The 24,906-nt window shown below is 45.5% G+C and overlaps 1 protein-coding gene across 6 annotated transcripts; it reads left to right on the top strand.

Annotated features, from left to right (window-relative positions):
- The first annotated feature begins 1,045 nt into the window (after nt 1-1,045).
- TMEM100 (transmembrane protein 100) lies at nt 1,046-18,127 on the top strand. Of its 6 annotated transcripts, XR_009275529.1 has the most exons (5): nt 1,046-1,191; nt 4,161-4,304; nt 7,410-7,915; nt 11,116-12,805; nt 17,202-18,127. XR_009275529.1 is itself a non-coding variant. In XM_058817413.1 (4 exons), the coding sequence occupies exon 3, from the start codon at nt 7,472-7,474 to the stop codon at nt 7,874-7,876; it is 405 nt and encodes a 134-aa protein (XP_058673396.1). In that variant the 5' UTR covers nt 1,046-1,191; nt 4,161-4,304; nt 7,410-7,471; the 3' UTR covers nt 7,877-7,915; nt 11,116-13,532. The 6 variants fall into 6 exon arrangements, 5 of the variants coding, with proteins under 5 accessions (XP_058673396.1, XP_058673395.1, XP_058673397.1 ...); XM_058817413.1 differs by lacking the exon at nt 17,202-18,127 and having other exon boundaries at nt 11,116-13,532; XM_058817412.1 differs by lacking the exons at nt 11,116-12,805; nt 17,202-18,127 and adding an exon at nt 8,728-11,106.
- The last annotated feature ends 6,779 nt before the right edge of the window (nt 18,128-24,906 follow it).

Genomic DNA, 24,906 nt, shown 5'->3' with positions numbered 1-24,906 from the left:
GAGACAGAGTGGCTGATTAAATACATCTGGTGCACTGTTCTTTTATCAATCATTGATAAAATAGTGCCTTTTAAATATAAACTTTGGTTGAGCTTAACCACAAAATTCAAATATGTCCGTTTACAAGACTTAAAAGCATAATTCGTCTGCTTTTTGTCTGAAGTAACAGAAATCATGGTAAAAAAATAACATACACCCACACCCACCCTCTCCAAACCCCTGTAGTATTTCATGTGCTGCAAAAATGAGTAATTAAAGCTTAGAAAAGCCAGTTAAAATATTTCTAAATGATACATAAAACTTTATCCTTTAAGAATGCCATCCGGAGCTATATTCCTCCTCCTTTACTTCCTGAGCTAGGGGTTCATCTGGATTTTGGCAGGGACTGTGCTTCCAAGTGACCCAGCACGGGCACCCAGCGAGCTCAGGACAGGACAGGTACGGACCCTGACCCGCGCTGCTGCAGCCGGGATGGCCCTGACACCCGGCATGGGGCTGGGAGTGCGGGAGGGCACGGGGCCTGGAGAGAACAACGGGCTGTGGGATGGCACGGGGGGCTGCGGGAGGGAAGAAGGGGCTGCGGGAGGGCGGAGGGGCCGGAGGGTGGCAGAGCGGGCTGTGGGAGGGCAGAGGGGCTGGAGTATGGCATAGGGGGCTGTGGGAGGGCAGAGCGGGCTGCGGGAGGGCGGAGGGGCTGTGGGAGGGCGGAGGGGCTGCGGGAGGGCAGAGGGGGCTGTGGGAGGGCGGAGGGTCTGGAGGATGGCATAGGGGGCTGAAGGGTGGCAGAGCGGGCTGTGGGAGGGCAGAGCGGGCTGCGGGAGGGCGGAGGGGCTGCAGGACGCGCCCCCGGCCCGTGTGTGTGACTGCGGCGGGCAGGGCGCGGTGCGGAGCCGGCCGCGGTGCTGTCCCCGCCGTGCGCATCCCTGAGGCGGGCAGCGAGCAGCGCGGGGCGGAGGGAGAGGCCCGGCCCCTGCCCGGCCCAGCCCGGACACCCTCACGGCCCCCCCGCCCCCGGGACCGTCCCGCTGCCGCCCCGCCCGCCGCAGCTCCCGCCGCTGAATTTGCTCCGGTCCCTTAATTGTTTCGCTCTCACCGAGAACTTTGTTTACAGTCCCTTGTGCGGCGACCTGCATCCCCTCTTATGCTGCCTGCGGGCTGGTGGCCGCCGCAGTCCCGCCCGGCGGCCGGGAGGTAAGGCACGGCTCGGCTTCGCTAGGCACGGCTCGCTATGGCACACTGGCCCGTGCTATGGCACACTGGCTCATGCTATGGCACACTGGCCCATGCTATGGCACACTGGCTTATGCTATGGCACACTGGCCCGTACTGTGGTACGCTGGCTTATGCTATGGCACACTGGCTTATGCTATGGCACACTGGCCCGTGCTAGGGCACAGTGGCCCATGCTATGGCACAGTGACCCAGTCTGTGGCATGGACTGGCACGGCTCACCTCGCTGGCAGCCCCGGAGACGCACGCCCCGCGGCCGCGCCCCCGCCGGCTCCGGTGCCCGCGGAGCTCCGGCTCCTGTGCCCGTGGAGCTCCGGGTCCCGCTGTCTGCGGGGCTCCGGCTCCCGTGCCCGCGGAGCTCCGGCTCCTGTGCCTGTGGAGTTCCGGCTCCTGTGCCCGTGGAGCTCCGGCTCCCAGTGCCCGTGGAGCTCCGGTGCCCGTGGAGCTCCGGCTCCGGTGCCCGTGGAGCTCCGGTGCCCGTGGAGCTCCGGCTGCCGTGCCCGGCTCCCCGGGGCTGCTCGGGCTCCGCTCCGGCGCAGGGCTGTCCCCGCTTCCAGCATCGGGGGGCTCGGCAGCCGGAGCCGCTCCCGGTGCGGGTCGGTGTCCCCCGGTTCCGCAGGGCTGTACGGGCACAGGGCTTTCCCCGCCTGCTCGCCCCTCTGCCCTCTTGCAGAGGTGCTCGGGGACATGAGGATTTTAGCCCAGGTGTGTGTGTGGCGTGCAGCAGGCGCGTTCGAAAGTTTTGCAACTGGGGCATAACAGAGTTGGTTTGTGTAGGGGTTGGGTTGGCTCCCATCCTACACCCCGGCTGTGCCGGGAAAACGAAAAAGGTGCGAGAGTTTAAATCTGTTCATGATTTTACTTAAAAACTTGGTGGGAGAAATTTGCTGCATCCTGAGGCAGCTGATATGGAGGCAATGCGTTCTTCTGCTGCCTCTGTAGCTCAGGGCATGGTCCCGAAGTCCTGTAAGTACAAATTCCGGTTGTGTATTTCCAGGAGCGTTCACCTGGGCAGAGCTGCGGGGTTGTGTTGAGGACTACTGTAGTCTGTTGAATTCTGAATGAACTCAGGCTCTCCTCTCGGGACAGAGGGACTCCTTACGCTATTTTCCGTAGTCACTTTAATGCATAGCCATGGTGTGAAGTGTGAGCATTATGATTTTTTGGGATTTTACATAAGCAAAAAAGGGTGCCTGAAGTGTTGTAAGATAGAGACAACCTGGTCCAGAGCTTGAAGGCGGAAAACTCAAAACGTGTCCCACTGGTTATAAGTAAAATATGAAAAGGAGGAAAGGGTTGTAGTGGCTCTTTGCCCTTGCACAGAGATACTCCATATGTAGGAGCCTCCTGAGAGAGCACCACATTGAAATGATTCAGAGTTAAAACGCTGGAAGCTTCATGTAGAGATTTCATGTGTTTCTGCTTCTCAGTTTTGTGGTGAGAGGGTGAAGGAGAAAGGAAGAAATTTCAACTCTAAGAAGTTGCTCTGTGAGAATTTTTTATGAAGACATTAATTTGAAATAAAAATATTTAAACTGGGTGCAGTCTGGGATAAATACAAATAAATAACTGACAAGGAAATAATTTTTTCAAGCAAGATGCTGTCAGAGTGGCTTAGGGGGCACAATCGTGCTGGGAAGAGCTTTCAAACAAATGTAACCTTGCTGTAATCCAAGTAGAAGTTGACTGCAAGCACATTTCAGAGGTCTGCATTTCTTTTAATGAAATCTAGATTATATATCTGAAGTCAGGATTTTTTTTCCTGCATTCCCTCCAAACTTTTCAGAAAGCTAAACTAATTTCTAGGTCCTGTGGAAAAGAATATAATCAATGAGATAAGCAAGTAGACTTCCTTATTATTAGCTAACTTCAATAATCAGCTAAATATACTTTGGCAATGTCACAGGCTTATTCCAAGGATCATCTGGAGAACAGCAGCAGTTTGTGCCTGTAAAAGTTTGTGTTTGTGAAATGTTAGCAGGGTCTAAATAACTGAAAAACAGAAAAACCCTCAAAGTTTAATGTTATACAAACTTATTCTCGTGAATTTACTCTCATCCCCACTTAGGACTCCTGCTTCCATGTTGAAATCATCTCCCGTGATCATACACTTCTAGAAAGAGTGTCAAATAAGATTAGCAACATAGATCTGCTGCTTTGTGTGTTTTACCCAGCTGCCTGGTGACTTCACAGCTGTTTCTGCAGTTGATAACAATTTCCATCGCTCTGCTCTCTGCAGAGTTGTCACTGCCCTGCTGCAGAGTCCCCCTTGTCCCTCGTGAAGTTATGAATCTTGTTTTTAAAAATCCAGGAACAGAAATGAACAATGGTAAATACAGTGGACTTGTGTTTATTACAGAGAGTTCTTGGACTGTGTAAATCTCTGCCTTTTTTTATTCTGAGTTTTTGGGATTATGTTACTTAGGTTTTCTTATAGTGGAAGAGATCTAACAGGTTTTTTTAGTGGTGTGTTGTTGCAGTCAGTTCACAGCTAGGAAGTCTGAGGAGCAGGGAGATGGAGTGATTTGCTCAAAGAAATTGGACTCATAGAAGAGACAAACTCCCATGTATTCTGAGTCATTATTCACACAGGTGAAGTGAGCAATAGAAATTAAGTTAAATAAGATTTTTATCTACAATATTTCTTGTGCATTGCCTTTTCCTGCCTGGCTCTTTCTGTGGAGCCATAATCCATGACTGGGTTATGATACTCACCACTGGGACGTCACAGCATCAAAGGGAAACGTTCCATTGGGCCAGAAATGGGTGGCTGCTTCCAAGAAAAGAGGCAGAGGCCACCAGGAGAGCCAGAGGGAGAACATCTCCTGCTTTGGTTAGGTCAGGAGCAGGAGTCAGCCCACAGCAGAAGCTTTACACTCAAGGCTTTTATTCTTAAGAAGCTGATAAATATCCAACAACTTTTCTTGCAGGAAACTTCCATGCTAAATATTAGCACCTCCAGCTCATCACTCAGCAATATCTGACGCTTCAAAGACTCGAGCAGCTCTGTCTGCCTTGAATTGTCACACAAGACATCTTCAGCACTCTTTGACCATGGATTTCTCCTGGATCTGGTAGGTGTGCATGCTGATGGATTTAATGTCATTTTGATACATCTAAATTTACCCTTTTTAGCAGCTAAAATTTTTCTCTCCCCTTTACCCAGGGTTAGCCAGAGATTGCCACAGAAGCACATTCTTCCTCCAACTCAAAGCAGCTCCTTAAGATAGTACTTGTGGTGTGATTAGTGAGAGGATGCTGGTGTTGCTGGGTGTCTTTGCCTAAATTTCTTACCCTGAAACTTGAACCAAATCACCTGTTGGCTTAAGTCAGAAGTGACTTTGCTGGCAATGAGGATCCAGCGCCCTTTTTTCTAGGGCTAGATACCTTTGCTCACACTTCAAATAGGTTCTGTTGTTTATTTAATTTAATAGTATGAGAAGGGGGTTGTTTATTTGTTTTATATGAATGCCTGCCTTCTTGCATCCTACTCCAGAAAAAAAACTGTGCTCCTCAGAAATCAACAGATATTTTGCCATTGACTTAATTATTATAGGTTAGAATATTTTTTTTATTCCTGATAAATTTGACTGTATAAATATATCTCCTTTCTTCACAAATCTCTGTACAGGAGGTCTAGGAGAATTTAATGCTCATTGAAGATGCAGCTGAAGCAGAGGGACAAGGACTTTAGAGACAGGAGTAAATACATTTTGATTAGAGGTTAAAATTTTTCAGAATAATAATGCATATTGTGGGCTTTTTCAAGTTATTTGGCAGTTCCCTAATTCAGTGACTGTTAGAGTTCTTGGACTTTTGAATAGTTATTACAGTGTATTTGAGCCAATAGACCTTTTATATGGAAAATATTTAAATTTTTTCTCTGTCAAATTTGATAATAAAATGTTATATTAATTGAATGGTAATATTTAAAAAAAGGTGACATTTAGGGACCACATTCTTATGTTATGCTGAACTTCTGTAATGTTTTATGGATAAGCAATGCAGCAACATAATGGCACCAGTGTACATCTCTCTGCTGGGTCAATCATTATTGAAAATGCAGAACTTGGGCTCAGATCCACATGGGAACAGATTAATGACACTCAAGAGCAAACCCATGGCTTTCCTGGGCTCTTTCTGTCTGATTTAAAAGGCATTTAACCATGAATTGTGACTCAAAGAACACAGCTACTGAACCTAGGAGAATTTAGGATATCTGAGGTGTCAGCACAGATATAACACTGGAGATACAGATATAACCTTGGAGATACCGAGTACTCTCACAGAAACAGGCAGAATCATTGAATGGTCGTGGTTAGAAGGGACTTCTGGGGGTCATATGGTCTGACCCCCTATTGCTCCTAGGCAATGCTGACTGTGCAGATGGCTTTGGATTACCTCGAGGGTAGGCTCCAAAACTTCACTAGGTTCCAGTGCTCAGTTACCCTCACAGTATAAAAGTCTTTCCTGGTGATCAGAGTGTTTCAGTGTGTGCTGATGCCTCTTGGGCTGTCACTGTGTGTGCTTGGGTGTGTTGTGTGTGCCCAGCAAGGACAGGCTCCTCTGGCAGGGCTGAGCCCACAGGCAGCTTTGCACAGCAGATCCAACAGGGAGCTGAGCACTCTTCCCAGAGCAGTACAACAAAAGCTTTAGCAAACCAGATCTGGGCTTTTCTTCTCTCTTGAGGGTTCAAGGGGACTTTGTATGCAAACACTATATCCAGCATTTAGCCTGTTTGTGCTTGTGTTTTTTTTTAAAAAGAGTGAAATCCTCTTTCTTGTAAAACCCACAGTCAGTTATAGGAGGTACTGAGACATAAAACCAAGGGCTCTCCACAGTGAGCAAATATATCTTAGCAACAAGGGTGGAGTGGTGGGAAAGGAAAAGGAGAATACTAGTATCTGGCAATTAACTTCCTAGTCACAGATGTGAAGGTGATAAAAGTGATAAAAGCATTACTGCACTGCCAACGCTCTTCCTTGTTCTCTGAGCTGAATATCGTGCTGCTCATGAGAGCAACAGAGGCACAGCCCACGCCAGGGTGGTGGAGGAGTGCTGGGAGCTGCTACAGCAGGACAGCCAGGGGGTACCCAGTGGCTCCCCAGTGTCCCAGTCTCTGCAGTGTGTGTTGGGGTGCACTGAGCTGGGGCCAGGACAGCACATCTGTGCAGCCTCGGTGTTGGCAGAGCTCACTGCAGGCCCCAGAGTCACCCCACATCCCCAGAGCCCCGGAGACAAGGCCGAGCTCTGGCATGGTGGAGGGCTATGAGCTCCTCTTGCTCTGAGCAGGTGGGCTCTGATTATTCCCTGGGCCCAGAGCCAGAAGGTATTTGTGTCCTGTGCAGATGCAGTCAAAGTGAGCATGCCTTCAGGACTGAGAGTGTGTTTACAGTCTGGAAACAGGAGGAAAACAACCTGCTCTATCTGAGATGAGTGAATATGATGGTAAATCTACCTCCCACAGTAACAGGGATGTGGTTTCAGGGATTTACAAGAGACCTGTTGCTTTTGCATGAAGCCAGTGTAAATGGCAAGCTGTCAGTCTGGCATTGATATTGGAGGTTCACTAGCCTTGAGCTGAGCTGAGTGCAGGAATCTGTTTGCATCCCCACTCCCCCCACATCTACACCTTGTCGTGATCATTCAAATTTTTTCCCTAAGCTGCACTTGCACTGAGAAAGAGCTCACTGTTCATCCTGGTTTTTGCTGGGCTAATACTTGACCGTGTTATTGTGATGTGCAGTGGAGCAAATCTGTGTAATATATTGTGTGTAGGTGTATAAAGAAACTGTGAAAAGTGTGTGAGCCAAAATCAAAACAGTGTGTGAACTTCACCTGTTTGTGAGAAAATTTAATGCCATTGAAATCTAAATTATGTCCAGAAATGCTGACTTCAGGATGTAACTTAATGTAGGATTTAGCCCACAACACTTTAATGCTGGTGCCTGTCTTGGTCTGTGACTGTTATTTCCAGAACTTACATACATATTGTTGACTACTACAAGAAGTGATTCAGATCCTTCACAATCAGTCGTGTCACTGTTGATCTTGTGCATAAATCCTTGTGGGGTCTGAATGTGTGGTTGCTTGTGATCCCAAGGGGATACTTCTGTGTCCTCATTTGTCTTACACATAATTGGTAATTATTGGTTGAACTCATGCTGTTCTCTCCACAGTGCAGCACGAGCTCAGCAGAGCCTGCTCTAGCCTAAGAACCGGCCGAGTCAAGACAGTCAAGATGACAAACGAGCCTATCAAAGAGATCCTGGGCACCCCAAAGCTCCCTGATTCTGTACCCCCAGAGAAGAGCAACAACAATGACTGTGTGATAACCACCATTCCTCTGGTCAGCGAGTGCCAGCTGACGGCAGCCACGGGGGGAGCCGAGCTCTCCTGCTACCGCTGCACCATTCCCTTCGGCGTGGTCATCCTCATCGCCGGCACCGTGGTCACCGCCGTCGCCTACATCTTCAACTCCCATGGCTCCATCATCTCCGTCTTTGGCCTGGTCCTCTTGTCCTCAGGACTCGTTCTGCTGGCTTCCAGCGCCGTGTGCTGGAAGATCAGGCAGCACAAGAAGAAGGCAAAGAGGCGGGAGAGCCAGACGGCGCTTGTGGCGAACCAGCGAACCTTGTTTGGCTAAAGGCAGCCAGGAGAAGGCTGGACAGAAGGCAGAACCTTTGTAAGTCAACTTGGCTATTTATCAGTAGGAGAGATTGCAGGTTTTAATTTAACTGTGGAAACGAACTGAAATGAAAATGGAACGGATTAAGAAATACTTGTAACAACTCTGCAAATGCTCTCAATATATTTCTTACTGCAGACTTGGTAGTGATTCTTTTCAAGACAGAGGAAAACCCATTTTTCCTTCACAGAAAACTGTGTCACATAACTGCAGCCATCCTAACTGCATTCTCCAACATGCTGATCGTGTTGGAAAGGGAACGTGTGGGAACTGAGAAAATAATTTGAATTGACTTGAAATGCCAGAGGTCTCCTTAAAACACTGACATTTGACCAAGGGAGAAGTCATAGCATTTGAAGTGACTACAAGCTTATGGCCAGAGTATCTGGGACTTAAACTGTAGCTGAAAAAAAAAAAAAAAAAAAAGCAATAAGAACACATTGCAATTTTCTCAATAAGCTGATTCTTATATTTTATGTAACTTCCCCCTCCCAATACCTGTGGTACTTTCCCCCTTTTTTAAACCAACTAATATTGATTTTGTTTCAGTATTGAATAGAAATCAGTAGAAATGTGTAATTATGTTGTTTAACCTAAATAACAAGGTATGATCATAGCTTAAAACATGAGAATTTTTGTAAATTAAGTGGTCAGGTTTAGCACTTTTGATTATTTTGCTATAAAAATTAAAAAATAAATTTCATTAAAATAATATCCAGTGCTGCTGGACCTTTAGAAAATATTTCTTTATTGCTATCAAGATAGCTTGTATCTTCAATTCTGACTGCTTTATATTTCTATTTTTGTAGAACAACCCCTGTGACGATAACTGTGAACACATGTACTGCTGATCTCTTACAGAAACCTCTGCAGCCTCTGGACTTTGGTTTGATAGTCCAACCCTCTGCAGCTTGATTAACAGCTCTATTATTGAAAAATCATAGCAGACAGTTCTGCAGACACTCACTGTCACAGTCAGTTTGAGACATAACTATTAATAATAACTTGTGGAAGCAAAGCTATGTGTAGTGTTTGGTGACTGAGCTTTAGGATTACAAATCTTCATGAAAAGCAGGTGCCAGGTCCAGGTGTCCTCCACTTGTGGCTGAGGTGTTGATTCTGTAACTCTTGTGTTGTAGAGGTCTTCCAACTTTTCTCAGCTAATGGATTGTTGACAGGCTTGTCCCAAATGGAAGCAAAACAGAACATGATTTCTCCTTCTTGAAGGACAAGTGGTGCTGAGCTGAGTCACAGGTTTCCACCCTGCTGTGTATGAGAAGGCAAAGGGGCTGCATGGAGCCATATTTCTATTTTTCCTCTCTTTTAATTTCCTCCTTACTTTCTCCAGACTCAGAAGGGCTGGGTGTGATTTTTGCTTTCCACTACCAAGGTGAGACAGGCCTGTGCCTTCTCTGTGCCCTCAGAGCCTCTGGCAGCCAGGACAGTTTTGGTGATGCTGCTGCAGAGCCCACCTGCCAAAGGGGTGCTGCAGGGGGTTCCTTCTGCACCTCATCCTGGATCCCTAAACTTCTCCTGCTGAAACCACCAGGAATCATGGCTTAGGTGGCACCATTTCCTCTGCCCTCCATGCTTTAAGCTTGTTACATCCATAACTTATCCCTGGATTTGCAAGCTGCACCTTGTGTTTTAAATAGAGTGAGCTATATGTGCAGGAGGGGATGTTTGGGGTCAGTATTTGCGTTGCCACACTCCATGGTTACCAGACGCTATAATAAAATCACTTGCATCAGAGGAAAGCTGACAACACATTTTAGCACTTCCATAGCCCTCAGTTAATCACGGCAGGAAGCTTTCCTGCTGCTAGGAGAACATGTTGCGTCACCAGAACATCTGACACCGGTGTCTAGTGTCAATCACTTTGCTTAAGGTCATTAAAAATATTAGGGTGTCCCCTTACGATGTACAGGTTTTGCATGAGTGACAATTCATGGGAAACGCATAGCATGATAAATAATGGAACAGGTGGACTAAAGTGGTGCCTTTCCTGTTTAAAATGAGAGAAGTGATTGACATCAGCAAAGCTGGAGAAGCTAAATAGAGCTGTTCATCTTTTTCCCTCCCTGGGAACACAATAGTTTTTCTGACTCCTTCTCTCCCCTCCCCATTTCTTTTTTCGTCAGTGGAATTTCGGGGGCTGCTGAGGAGAGAACTGCAGGGGCTGCAGAGATGCAGTGATTTCCACTAATGTGTGGCAGCTTGGCTCCCTAGGCTGAGCCCAGAGCAGGAGCTGCCCACTGCCCTCTCCAGAAGCCTTTCCCACCCATGGGTCCTCCTTTGGCCATCACTGTGATACAGCTGAGCTTGCTGTGAAAGGAAGGTACAGGTACAAGCTGAGGCTCAGCTCCAAGTCAAAAAAGAAAAGCCAAACTCAGTGGAATGGAGATGATGGGGGATTTGGAGCAGTTTTTTTTTCAGGAAGGGTAAATAGGAGTGAGTAAGAATTGTTCTGCTGCTGCTAGAGATGATTTCCCTTTCCTTATCTCTTCTCTCTTTGACTTTTGCAGTGCATAGGCAAGGACACAGCAGAATTCCTGGATCACCCTCTGCCTTGCTAATTGTGGGCACCTGGGCATTACCCAGCCTGTGTGCAGGGACAGACACACTGCAGTGACACTGGATGTGACCCTGGCACAGCAAAGCTTCAGGCACACCGTGCTCCCCTGAGCACCACCTAACTGGACAGGCTGGGAGGCCTCTGGGTGAGAGGGGCTGCTGAGCTCAGCAGCATCGTCTGTGTCCTTTAGAGATCAGGGACATGCACAAGCATCTTCATCCCAAGAAGCAAATGAAAGGCTGTGCACAGTCAGGCTTGTTTGTCCTTCATTCAGAGGAGCAAAACAGTAATTTTATGCGGGAGAATCCCAGCACCCGATCCTGGTGTCCTGCAGGAGCAAAGCAGAGGTTGTGAGCAGTTCAGGCAGAGAGTTTTAGGCTGTTGAAGGTGTTTTCAAAGGTTTCATCACTAGGTGTTCACATGGCCTTAGGAACTGACTTTTCCCCCATGATTTATTTGCATTGATTTTGGGCCAGTCCGAAGCAGTAGCATCATCTCTTCTGACTGACCAGCAATGACATCCTACCCATGTCTCACAGTCTATGCTTTTTACTTCTTGCAAATCTATTTATTTTAGATATTTTCATTATTATCCTCTCTCTCTCTCTCTCTACACACCCAGGAACAACACATCCTTTTCAGCCCTTAAAGCCCAACCAAAATTTCTGCTTCAAATTTTGAGCCCCATGACCTAATCTGGATTGATTTGGAGTTTCCTGCCTGGGTGCTGGGTGCTGCAGTGCACCAAGTCTTTGATGCAGAGCCAACTGGAACTCCACGATTGCTGCTTGGTGTTTCTCATGGGAATCTGAGAAGCAGAAGGATGCAACCCTATGGAGATCAAAGTGACTTTCCAGCTCAGAAACACCTTCCCTTCTGGTGTGAAAAGGCTTTGAATGCCACAAATGGTGTTTCAGTTCTGGGAGAGGCTGGGTGGGAGCTGGTGCAAATTTTATTGTCACAATTGCTTGTCTATCCCTTCCTGAAAGCCCTGGCAGCACTGCACAAGCAAAACTGGCCTCACAAGGATAGAAAATTATCTAATAGAGGAATTGCGCTGTGCTCTGGGCAAATGTTACAGTGATCTTAAATAATAATTGCAAACCCTAAGCACAGGAAATTGTGTCTGTAACTACACCCTGTATTGCTATTGTACACAAAGACAGTTATAGCCTGGGACAGTATTTTAAAATAATAATCAGATTGGTATGACAATGCTTAGATTTTGTTCAAGTCAAAACGCCCAATTTGCGATTCCCCAGTCATTTCACGTGTTGTGTTTTGTACATGACTCTGGCTCTAATACCATAATTTTCCAGGTTAAAAAAAAAAAAAAAGGAGAGAGAGAAAGAGAGAAAGAAAGGTTAGTTTCATGGACTTGTGTCAAGAATTAAGTTTCTCTGCCATGGACACTTGGGAGAGCTCCTGTTACCAAACACCAAATGTGCAGTGTTACTGCAGAGAACAGGAACCAGCTCGGAGTGAGGAATGGAGAGAGGCCTGAGAGGCTCATCAGCATCCGGAAGAGTCAGGCCAGGAACAAACCCTCTGGAATATCCCGTGCTCCTGCCCCAGCTTTGCTTATCCAGAGTCAAATTCAGGGTTACTGCTCCTTTGGTATCTGAGGTGGAAGTTGGTGCATATTATCAGCAGGTTTCACCTAATTTGTTTTTACAATGGGCTGCAAAATAAGAAGAGCAGAACAATATTGATAGCCATCATTTTGCATAGATATTACCGGTACCTTTAAGCATTGACAGATATAATTTTGCTTTTATATTTCCAATACCTTTGTTGCCTCTAGCTTGTATGACATTTTAGCTATATCAATGTAAATATTATCCAGTCATGAAGAGCTTTTATATATTGAAGTACATTACATATCAAGAACTGCACTGTATGGTGTGAAAACTATAAATTCTGGCAGAAATCTGTGTGTAGACTAAATCTTACAGGCTAAACCATGTGGGAGAACAATGATCTTAAACTGCAAAATCAACTTGAATTTTTGGCTTTTATTCAGGTTGTTGATGTCACTATTAACATGACACAGGACCTAATCCTTCCTCTTGTGAGTAGCCAGTTGGACCCCTATTGTCCTGACTCTGTGCATCCTAAAACTTGCATTTGTAGCAAACATGGCAATTTTGAAAAACACTTCTTTTGCATTGACTGCCTTTCCTCTTAACTATTCTTCTGTGCTTTCTATACTAATATCAAAATTACTACATTTTAAAAACAGAAAAAGAGGAAAGAAAAAGAAGAACATACAACTTCAGACGTTGGACACTGCATGGAGTAATGGAAAGATAGTAAGTGTGCCTTGTTGATTGAGACCTTTAAAAATATGTAAGTCTTGTTTCTGATACATCCTGGACTTTATCCTCAGTTTCATCCTTATAAAATATTTTAAGTCCCCAGGTTAACATCAGTCTTAGATCCTCACCTCATATTTATTTTCTGTTTCCCAGGAAGCATTTAGCTCAGCAAAAAGCAGATTCTTTTACCATCTTTTGCAGCCTGACTGATGTCGAATGCCCATATGGGATTTGCAGAGGCAGTGTCCCCATGTTTTTTTAAGTTAAAAGGCATTCAGCCACAGTCTCCTCTTGAAGGTGTAGGCACTGTGCAGAGGTAAAGATTTCTGTGCTGCAGCAAGAGATGTCAGTGAATAATCTGTGACAAAACCATCAATAACAGCAGAGCAGCCCTTCACCGCCTCTACTCAGCCACGTTCCCTTTCCATCTGAAGGCCTGGGCTTGTGAATAGAGTTAACAGCTTTCCTGGAAAACTGGCCCATGACATGATTTCCTTGTGAACTCCATCCACCTGTCATGTTAGGGCTTGGTGCAACGCCAGGGCTGGCAGGAAATAATAGGCAGCAGGATGCTGGTGTGTGTCGATGGCCCTGACCCTCCCATTCCTGAACATGAATAAGCCTCGGGCTCACCGGGCGTCAGAGCTGCTGCTCCCGGGCCCTGGGACAGCATGGGAGGGAGGCACAGCCACTAAAATAACATCCAGCCAGCAGAGCTGCAGCCCAGAGCGCTGTGGGAAGGGATGGTGTCACATTCTCACTGCCTGCTGCTCTTTGTTCTCTCCCCTGCGCCCTCGCTGCACTGCAGGGAGAAATCTGCTGCTTCACGCAGTAAAAAAAGGACAAAGTAGACATCCATGTGAATTAGCTGAGATTCCCCTGAACAGACTTATTTCCCTGGAATCCATTGGGTGTGTTATGGATGACCATCTCTGTTGCCACTTCTGCTTTGTTTCTATCTAGGTAATTTCATTCTTTGCCTACCAAATGATGGTGCTTCAAAGAATGACCTCTGCTAGCATACCAGCAAAGGACTTTTCACTCTGGATTGCAAAATGAACTTGTAAAGTAATATCCTGATCTCTTAAACTGTTTCTCTATAAACAGTTTTCTCAAGAAAGTCTAATGAAGTCTGGAAGTAAATTGTTTCCTAATCTGGAGCAAAAAGCAGTACAGCAGAAGTTTAATGAAATGCAGGCTTGAAGCAAAGCATCTTGTTGCCCCTTTCCCTTTTTATCCCCAAAGGCAGAACTGCTGAAGTGAGTAACTCATGTGAAAGATCATAAAGGTGGTCAAGTTATTGCTGATGTTTAGGCTCTTGCAAAATGAGCAACTAAATGCATATAGGACCAACACCTCATTAGTCTTTTATAAGAAAAACCCCCAAAAACTTAGAGAACAAACTGTTCTTCCCCTGGCAAAACCCTCAAGTTCCACCATTGCAGCAGCTGGGCCATGATAGGTGTGGTAGCCTCAACTGCCACCAGCTCCAAGTGTTGTGAAAGACACAAACCATCGGTGTTGAGCTCAGCATTCACATCACAGTCACTGCTTTGCTCATCTCCTGCCCCTCTGGGAGCTGCCATCAGTGGGGCTGAGGTGGCTTTTCTGACATCAGTGGGGCTGAGGCGGCTTTTCTGAGCTGCCACCTCTTCCTCACTGCAGCCTGGGCTGCCCCATGCCAAGCAGGACTAGAGGGACACAGACACAGACACAGAAAAGTGCAGTTGGTCTGTAAAGTGACCAGAAGTGAAAGCATGAAGCCTGGAGCTCAGGATGAGACAGAAAAACCAGGGAGGATCCACAGGCCCATGTGTGTTTTGCTCACACTAATGCTGAAGCAGAGATAAGTACTGCAGAGGAGGACTGAAGCATGTTGGCAACCAGCCTGGGGAGGCTTCTCTTCCCTGGCTGTGTGAAGGGCTTTGTTTTCCTCTGCACAAAGAGCGGACAGCCAGGTGCCCCACACTGAGCATTGCCACCCCAGAGCTGTGTCCCTGGAGTGGCTGAGGCCCTTCTGGCAGTGGCTTTGTGGCACTGCAGAGGAATTAACTGGCCATGAGCTCATTTCCCATGGGCCACCAACCAGGGACTCAATCAGATGGGATCAACTTTCACTCTGGTCTTTGATCAGAATGGTCAATAAAAACCATTCCCCTGGTGGTGGTCAAACCAATTGTGCTTCTATGGAAGAATTACTACTCAACAGCCTTTGAAATACAACAGGCTCCTTCCAGAGCTACAGAATTTAAAAGTGACCCCAGAACTGGCCATTACTGAACAACAGGACTGCACAGGAACTGGCAGCCAGGCAATCCCCTGCCTGGAAAGTCATGTTCTACAACTGCCCTGGTTCCCAACATTTCTCCAAAACTTTGCTGTGTTTTTACAGGACCCAGATCTCTTAATGCACTTGCTTTTGGTGCATTTTCTGTGTTCCAGCCCCTGCCGAGCCCACCTTTGTTACAGCTCTGAGCATCCCCTGGCTCTGAGTGATGGTGAGGGGGCTGCCCAGGGCTGCGGGCAGAGCTGCCTCCTCCAGGCCTTTGCTCGGCACCAGCCGAGCAGGGACACAAATTTGGGATATTTTTGAGCGCCATCTACTGGAGTTTTTTCTGTTTTCTAATTGCACAGTTTGAGTGTTTATATTCACACACCGATTCAATAATTTAACACTCTGCGTTCAGATTTAGGAGAGCTTTAAAATTGCAAAGAACGAAAAAGGAACCTGGTGCACCCACCACTGAGAGCATCCCTCAGCCTCACCACAACAAACACTTAGTTGTGCTCCTGTGGTTCTGATAATCCTTCATTTCCTAGGATGACAGATGTATTCCAAATGCTGCAGTTACAGCTGGTCAGAAACTCCCAAGGGAATAGTCTTCCACTGGAAAACTATGATCTTGTTAAGTCAAAACATTTCACAGAAATGTAAACTTTATTGCTTATTCATTTTTACAGGAAGTTGTAATCGTTGCATTACCACATTTAATTTTCAACTGCATTGTATTTAAAAAATCAGAAAGAGCAGGATAACACGAAAGATTTTCACTTTGCTGAAATGAAATATGCACAAGTATGAAAGCTCTGTACCTAAATCCATGCACAGATAAACTCCTGAGGCTGAGATTTGCATCCTTATTTAGGAAAGTAAGAAAATAAGAATAACCTTGGAGTTTTTCATGCAATGAAATTCCAGACTATGTAAAGCTCTGATCACTGAATTTTATTTCTCTATTCTACTTGGTTTTGAGAGAAAATAGCCTGACTTGGGAAATTTTTTCCCTCCATTTCTGTCCCACTGCTGATACCTTGCTAAACCCTAATTCTGCCGACGCACTCAGTTCAGCAAGACTGTTGGCAGTTCCAGCTTCCTGTAGCACAGGCAAACCTTTTGTACTTTCTCCCTTTGGGCAGTTTTCTTTTTTCCCAGTAATAGGAGTGTGTGAGGCCTTTCCAGCTGGGAAATGCACGTTGCAGGCGGCAGGGCCAAGTGCACAAAGAGAAAGGAGGCTCGGTACAAGTTACGCCACCGACATCTGGCAGATCGATTTGACGTCTCTGTCACCTCCTCTGCTGGACAATGCTCTTATCCCCAGAGTGAAGCCTTTGTTAAACACTGGAACTCTGAAAATGTGACTGGCATCAGCTTTGCAGAGCACTTGGAGAGCTCTCATCTGTGCAGATCTGTATTCGAAAGAAATAAATGCCCTGCCGGTCTCCCCAGCTTCGTGTCCTCAATGAATATCAGGTTTTGGGGAGCCAGCCTCTGTTGCAGGAGGCTGCAGTGTGGTCACAGGGCAGCAGACCTTCGGCTGGGCTGGGGAATAATTTGGAGAGACTGAAGCACAGACGTGCTTGGGGGAGGAGCTGCAGTCACAGCTTGCTCTTCAAATAACTTGCAAAAGTGGCCAGTTCTGCCCAGGAGTTAGAGGGCTGCTCTTCAGACCCCAGCCCTGCTAGCCCCTGATGGTGGCACACCACCTGTGAGGGATGTTTGCTATTTCCATCTCACTCAGCCACTCTTTTTAGCTGCTTTTGGATGGGCTTTTTGCAGAGGGATCATTTCATCACAGGACAAGACTGAGCAGGAGCTGTGTGAAGGACATCCTGCAAAGTGACTCTTCACTTTCTCCCCAGCTCAAAGGTGGCAGTGGGAGGGTTGTTCTGTGGGTATGACAGTGCTTGGGGATTTGGATGTAGTTTCTAGATCTCCCAGTCTTTGTGGCGTGTGTGGACACAACCCAGGTGGTGATTTTTGATCTGCCTTGCCTGTGAGTGGCTCACTGAGGTCAGCAGAGCCCTTCTGCATCCCCTGCACATCACAGACAGAATGAACAACAGTGTAAATTACATTAAGTAGTCTAATTAGATTTTCCTTTTTTTCCAGCAAAGTTTAAATCCACCTTGAAACAAAGTTTTCCTTTTGGGCTATTGGAGCACTTCAGCTGAACATAAGAGATGTTGTTAAGCAATTTTTGGCAGAGAAGAGATTAAGTACCATGAAGCCTGGAACCAAAAGCTTGCAGTTCAGCAGCACACATAGCATGAAATCACATTCCTGAACATGTGAACTGTGTCGTGATCAGGACCCAGGGCCATCTGACAACTGCCTTGGGAAGTTTTATATTAAAGCCCCATCAAGCATTACAAGTGTCCTCAAGTGATGATGGAATGAGAGATTAGAGAGGGGCCTGTGGCAGAGCTGGCAGCTCTAATGGAAAGCCTTGAAGTGTAGAGAAACACCCCAGGCTCCCCTCAGAGGAAGGACACGTGCTAGAACATCAGCTCATTTATGGGTTTATAAGTTTGTAAATGAACATGTACAGCCACAGAGTGGCCTCCTCCCCTGTGATACTGAACAACCTTGATGCCAGAAAGGGGAAAAACAAAAAGGAAAAAGCTGTGTTGGCTGTTTGAAGGGAAATGGTGATTGTGCGCCCAAGAAGAGAACTCAGCTCCCATCTCTGAGTTTGCTCTTTCTTGTGGAAAATGGTTAAAGGAGTCTCTGTTTTAATAGCAGCTCTTAAATACTGGTTTATTTCCATCATCTTTATTGATTTATGAAGCACGAATAGGCAACTTTCTCATGCATGGTCTGTGTTTATATATGATATTTATATGAACCATATGTATTATACCATATGATGTTGGAACATTTTGGCAGTGTTTGTCAAATACAAGTTTGTGTCTCAGGTTTCTGGATAATTTAAAAATTTCCAAGATGATCTTATTAGCTATACTTTCCATGAGACACTTTTTCTTTGTTTAGTTAATTTAGCTTGATTTCATTTTGTCAGTTATTTTTACAGACAATATTTGTTTTTATTGTTTGTTTTTCACATCTGTTCAATTAAACTTATTATCCTTCTACATATAAGCAGTCATTCTGTTATGCCTTACTCTTCACTAAAGTAGGTGATCTGTGAATATTATTTCTCAAAATTTAGAAATGTGCTCTGAGCAACACAGCTATAAAATTATATAATATATATAAACTACCTTTTGGGGAAAGCACTTACTTTTTCCTTAATGCACCAGATGATGTCTTTATCTCACTGGTGATAGTAACCCAGCCTTCAGATTTCCATAAGCCCCAGATTGTACCCACAGTTGCTTAAGTGTTGACAAATGCTTTTTAATTCTAAAAGGAGTTTCATCTTCATAACAACTTTGTGGAACTGAGAAAAGAAATTTATACCTATTCTCTAAATTAAAATATAAAACAGAATCTGTCACTGGATCTTTCCATGCTTTCTATGGGTTGTACCCACTGTACATAAGGTTCATTTGCCACAAGCATGACCTGGCTCTAGAGGCTGTTAAACCTACTCAGTGTCAAGGAATTCAAGTTTCAGGTTTTTTTCTTTCTGGTGAAAGACATTTGGTTTGGGGCCATCAATTAAGACATCAAGAAATCCAGCAGAGCCACAGTTTGATTACAATCTAATCACATTGCAGGGGAACTGCACAGCAATCACACTTGTCATTGCACAACACAAAAGGTTGCTGTGAGCTGTCAATCTCCCTATCACCAACAGGAAATTCAACTTCCATGCTGTTTACAAGCCTCTCTTAGGAGCTCTTGGGCCTAAATCCTAAACAAACTTCCTCAATAATTGCCAGCAGAATAGCACAGCATGGAGACTTTACCACTGGAGGTCCATTATTCTTTAAATTGCCCTCTCACAGAGCCAGCCCTGGCATCTTCAACACTTCTTTTGTTTGTTCCCATGCCAGAGGTTCTTGGTAGTATCACAATGAGCTGCAGACACAGCCTTTCCAAAAACTGGTATTTGAGTGCATCCAAAGAGCAGCAGTTTGCTCAGTATCCAATCCCCTTATTCCCTGCCCTACGTATTTGATTTGGAAATCACTGAATACATTTCTTGGGATAAAAGCCACAGAAGGGGCTGGACTTTGGGACTTTCTGCTGTTGTTGTGGATTAAGCAAAGAATCCAGAGATGGGTAAGGCTGAGCTGGGTTCTGATGCTCTGCTGGACCAAACCTGAGCTAATACACATCATTCCTGAACCAGTCCCTGAGTATATCCTTGTACCCCTGCCCTTCAGTGACAGGGCAGAAGGATGCAATGAGGTGTCTTTCCAACTATTGTGCTTTGTCCAGTGAAGGCTTCACAGCTCTTGGTCTCTCTGATTAATTTCTGCTGCAGGCCAGGGAAGGGATTTGCACGCAATGAGAATATTTTTTCTAAGTTAAACCAAAATACACTCTTATTTCAAGGAAGGTTTGGAGGACAGCCATATACATTTTGAAATCCCTGGCCCAGAATTGAGCCATTACAGCAGATATTACAAGATGCAGGGCTTTTTACAAGAAAGGGAGGGAATGGATCTCTTGTTCATTTTGGGCCCTAAGAGTAATGTTTCATTACTCTCTTTCCAAAACAAAAGTGGAACTAATTGATTGCCCAAAGTTGCTTATTCAGGAACATTCCAATAACATCCCACCTTATGCTTTGGCTTCTGTAATAGCTTTTCCCTGAGCTCCTTACAGCAGGGTTCTGCCTTTTGCTGAGTTAACAAGAAGCTCTCCAGAGTATTGATCCTGGAGGCTACAAGGAAACTTAAAAGGGGACCTGGACACAAGACACAGCACGCTTGAGACCTCAGCCAGACTGCTGGGTATTTGCCAGTCCTGGATTTCATGTTTGAAGGCTACAGAAGCAGCACTCAGAATCCCACTGTGCCCATTGGAAAGGTCCTTCTACAAGTCCCCATGAGACAAATTCTCCTGGGCTTTTATTCACGTGTCTGTGTGTTAATGTGTACCTGTGTTTGTGTATAGATACACACAAATCTCAACCTTTAATGTTCTTTCCTTTAAGAAATAAAATAGTCTTTAAAAGTAATTTGTAATAAGAAGCATAACTTTCTTTGCACTTTAGAACTAGGAATTGATTAACTGTCTGTGGTGGGTTCAGTTTCAGAAGCCAGTTCAGTCCTTAATTGGTTTCTAATGAGCCCAAGTGCTTTATTAATGTAATTTCAAGTCAGCCTGAACTCCCAGTAAGCTGAAGGCTCCTACTAATCCCAGTGGGATATGCAGGTATGTGAGACTGTGGTACCTTTTATTTCTTGTTGACTGAAAGAGCTGTTTTTATAATTGTTTAGTGAACTGAAAAAAAAATATGGGTTGAGAAGGACTGAGAAAGAAAGTCAGGAAAATGAAGGTGGGTTCTGTGGCTGGGCTGGTGTCTGTATCAGGTTTGCATGTTAATAGATCTGGAAGAATGTCACTGAGTATCTTGTTGCCTGGCCAAAGCAATTATTGGGGGTTTTTTGTGTTTATTAAAACTCTTGGTGCACTTGGAGCTTGATTTCTAATTCAATTATCTACTGAAGAAAAGAGGATTAGAAAATATTCTTTACCTACAGTGTGATGTTTTCTTTTATAAAGATAAGCTTACAGGGCACTTAGCTTTTATGCTAAGTAATTTTTCCTACAGGATCCCTTATTTGTATAACAGGATTTAGTTTTACTGTTTAGTATCAGAAAGCCCAATAAATTCTGGTTTTCCCAGGGAATTGGTACCTGTAATGCACTTTGCTCTGGGCTGAGGAAGCCAATGTATTGCTTATAAAATCTCCAACTTTTTCTGTATCTTTGAAGTGTTCTGGGAGGATTACATCCTCCTCAGCCATACCTATATGTGGGAAAGAGAAATGTAACCAATTCCCCTGCTGACCTTTATCTTATTGTGTCTGTTTAAAACAGGAAAAGCATGCCCATTGGCTCATACCTTAAATAACTAAAAGACACCCTGCTATTCCCCATTCCTGACTACTTCCTTGCTTGTTTCCCTCCTGGCTAGCAGCAGCCTGTATATATATTGATATATGCATGCATATTTTCAATGCCACCCAGGGATTACCCAAGAGAACAAAACAGTCTGTAGCTCTTCCAAATCCCTGTCTGACTCCTCACCTGGGCTCTGTTGGGTACTTTCATTTATCTATTTGAGTTGTTATCTTTTGATAAGACACTCTCTTGCTGCCTTTGATTTTAAGCTAGATAGAAATATGTTTTATGTGTTTGTTTTTTTTTTAAATGTACATATATATAATCACTTCTGGACTTTTCCAGCATTATATGCAGAACTTCAATGTAAACCTGATTTATTAACCAAGTTGTGACCTTGAGCAGTGCTCTCAGTGCAAGGAAACTGGAAAGCAAAGGCAGCTAGTGGAGATCTTGAGGGAAAATATTGAAGTTTTAGGTCTGTCCTTTTGAAGTAAAGGCCTATAGTGCCTTAATTGCTTACACCAACATACCTCCCACTTTCAAAGGTACTTTAATGTACATATAAGGCCTTTAAGGATTTAAAACTTAAAAAGAAAATATTTTTTTCTAAAGCCCTTTAGGAACCTGGTGCTGTTTTGAGCATCTGGATCCTCAAACCCTTCTATGAAATCTGCAGTTTGCCTGAGGGATCTGAGTGAAGAGGTAAAATGAGCTGAGCCTGGAACAGCTGAACATCCTGATGGATGTCTGGAGTTTATTCCAAAATGCTTAAGTCAGATGCTCTTTGGTCAATTCCTGGCACACCAGGGAGTAAATATGGTCACCTACAGGAACTGAATTGATAAGAGCCACATGCCAGTGGATCTGGGAGTCCCTGGCACAGCTTCTCAAAGAAGAGCTGGGGCAGATGCTGAGTGCAGGGGCAGGGAGCAGCACTCCCTGTGCTTCATTAGCTGCCTTTGGTGCTCGTCCATTTGGCTCCTGTGGAGATCCAGCTGCTTTCCAGGGGTGAGCAGCTGCCTGGAGAGATGGAATGGCAGCTCCACTGCAGGAGCCCGTGCAGCTGTCTGTTACTGCAAATGGAAATGTTTGGGGTTTATTTACCAAGTGTGTTCGTGAGCAGACGAAAGGACAATTCCAGTTGTTTGTAGTGAGTCTTGAGCCCTGTTTACTGAGGAAGGGAGGGCTGAGGAGGGACTTGGTTATCACACAAAGCAGGCCAGGAGGGATGGCTGGAGCATTTGGTTTCGCCTTGGCTGATGGTTGTGGGGCCGTTCAGTGACTCCACAGGTGCTGTTGTACCTGTGCTTGTCTACCCCAGGGCATGGGGACAAATGCTGCCTCCAGGATGCTTTGCCTCCACTTCCAAGGACAGCACCTGCTGGGAGTAGCTGGGGAAGGGCAGATGCCAAGCAAAAACAAAGCTTTTTCTATTTTCCACCCATAAAGAAGGTGAACCCAGCCCTTCATCCCTTCTTTTGCTGCATCTCCTCTCTCACTGCCCTTTACAGGACTTGTCAACCACCCCTTAACTACCAGAGGCTGCAGAAGTGCTGGCCAACAGCAGCCCCTGAGCCTCCTGAGCTGCTGGTTCGCATGGCACGGCCCAGGATGGGTTTTGGCATGTCCCACAGAGCCTGGACCTCTCCTGAAGATGGTAGCAAACAATGTGTGTGGCTTGCCAGGCAAACACGTGGTGGAACTGCCATTATGAAAGACAGGGTTTTGGGAAAGGAACTTTCCAGAGTGACTGTTTGGGAGTGAGTCAGTAGATCAGCCCAGATGTGAGGCCAGTGGAAAGGAGAATCCTTCCATTCTTGGGTAAAATCTCAGTGCAATTCCTGTTAGAAATACCCAAAACTTGCAAAGGCACTTACAGAGCTACAGTCCCTGTGCTCCAAGGAAAGCACAGGGAAAAAAGTGATTGTGGAGTTAAAAAATCATCTGCCACCTTTACTACATGAAGGAAACATGGCAGGGGATGAAAGGAAGAGCTTTATTTGCTGTTGAAGATGTTAGATTCCATGTGGCAGACAACATCCAAAAATATGAAGTCACTTCCAAAAAACACAGCTGTTCTGTGGGAGCTATGATTTCCATATGCCTGGGCTGTCTGAGAACATCTTGGTGGCAGTCTCGGGACAGGAATGTCGTCATGAGCGCTGCTGAACTTTAGAGAGGACTGGATTGTTTTCCTGGTAGTGCCTGGTGACACTATTTTGTAACGCTAGCCTTTCGGAAAAAAGATATTCCCCGAATTAGCACATTACGAGCTCATTTAATGAATGTTCTGCCTCTCCGAGAGATTAAACCCACTGGGGCGCTGCTCTAAAGCTTTTGTAGGTTTGATTATCTGTAAAGTTACATTCTATCTTAGGCCTTTGGAAAACTGAAGAAATTACTGGATGAAACCCTGGGAATGGGGCTGTGCTCAGGCTCATCTTAGAGGGGTGTGTTCCCCTCCCGAGGGATCATTGCTGTAGGAGGAACAATCTGCCTCTGCTGCAGAGCTACTGCAAGTCATTAGGGCTTGTCATTGCCTTTACCTTCTCCTGTGTGTTTTTGTAGCTGCACACTGGAATCTCACTCTGAGGTAGAAGGCAGTGTCCTCTTCCACTTGCGAGCTAAATTCTGTAATCACAACTTTCATATTTTCTATAATTTGAAACAGGCCTGGTATTCAGGTTTCATTGTAGGTGGGAAAAAAACACCCTTTAACTTTTGCAGTAGAAGAGCAGTAGGATTTTTTGGTTAGAGACTTGGGTTAAAACAAATTTGTCAAAAGATTGATTGATGTCTCACAGATCCAGCTGCCTGTGAGGTGTAAGCAAACCCCACAAGAGCCTGAGCACACTCTGTGTGTGGGAGAGGAGCTCTGCTGCTGTGCAATCACTTACGGCAGCTGACACGGGATATTCAGCCTTGGGCAAATAAATACACCCAAAATGAGTGACCTAGTGAGGTGAAGTGGCAGCTCTGGGGTGAAGGTGGTGAACCTGCTGGGATGGAACACACACTGCAGGGCTGGGGAGGAGCAGGGTTTGGGCTCTCTGGTGTCAGCAACGTGCGGGTCAAGAGGGCTTGGAAGGGGGAAGAATGGCCACAGTGTTCTTGTGGGGATGGAGCCAGCCCAATTTAATATGGTTTGCTAAACTGCTGACAAGCCTGGATAAACAAAGTTTGTGTGGACAGGTCTGAAGCTTAGAAGAGGTCATTGACTTCAATTATGGTTCAGCAGAAGAAAAATCTGAGCTGAAGAAAAATCTGAGCTAGGGGTACTGGAAAGGTTGAAGCTGGATGCTCCCAGCCCGGGGGGATATTTGGACTCTCTGGATGCACAAAGCAGCTGTCCCTGCCTGCAGTGTCCATCAGGTCACAGCCCACACTGGGTTGTCTGGGCTCTGTGCACTTCCCCTGGAGTTATGTGGGCAGGCAGGTAACACAGAAAATAACACTGCCCGATAAACTTACAGTCACATCACCCAGCCACTCCTGAGTGATTTTGATATAGTCCCTGCTGAGGGCAGGGCCTCAGAGGAAGCTTTTAGGAAGCACTGTGGGATGCTCTTTGATTTGCATCTACATACCAAATATAACTGGTTTAAGCGTTCCAGAGCCATTAACAGCCATTTCAAACATTCCTTTGGTGGACCAGGTCAGTTTTCTGACTGCGTTTAACTTGTCTCCATCCTCCCTTGTTCAGATCCTGTTTGTTAGCAAGGCCTCCAAGCTGCTGGGCTTATATCAATATTCATATTTTTCCCTTCATGCAAACAATGGAGAACTTGAGCAAAAGCCCATCCAAGATCCTGGGAATTTCCTACATAGC

This window comes from Ammospiza caudacuta, chromosome 19 (genome assembly GCF_027887145.1).
Source record: "Ammospiza caudacuta isolate bAmmCau1 chromosome 19, bAmmCau1.pri, whole genome shotgun sequence".
Lineage (NCBI taxonomy): Eukaryota > Metazoa > Chordata > Aves > Passeriformes > Passerellidae > Ammospiza > Ammospiza caudacuta.
The sequence above is the reverse complement of the archived record's forward strand: the minus strand, read 5'-3'. Positions and strand labels throughout refer to the sequence as shown.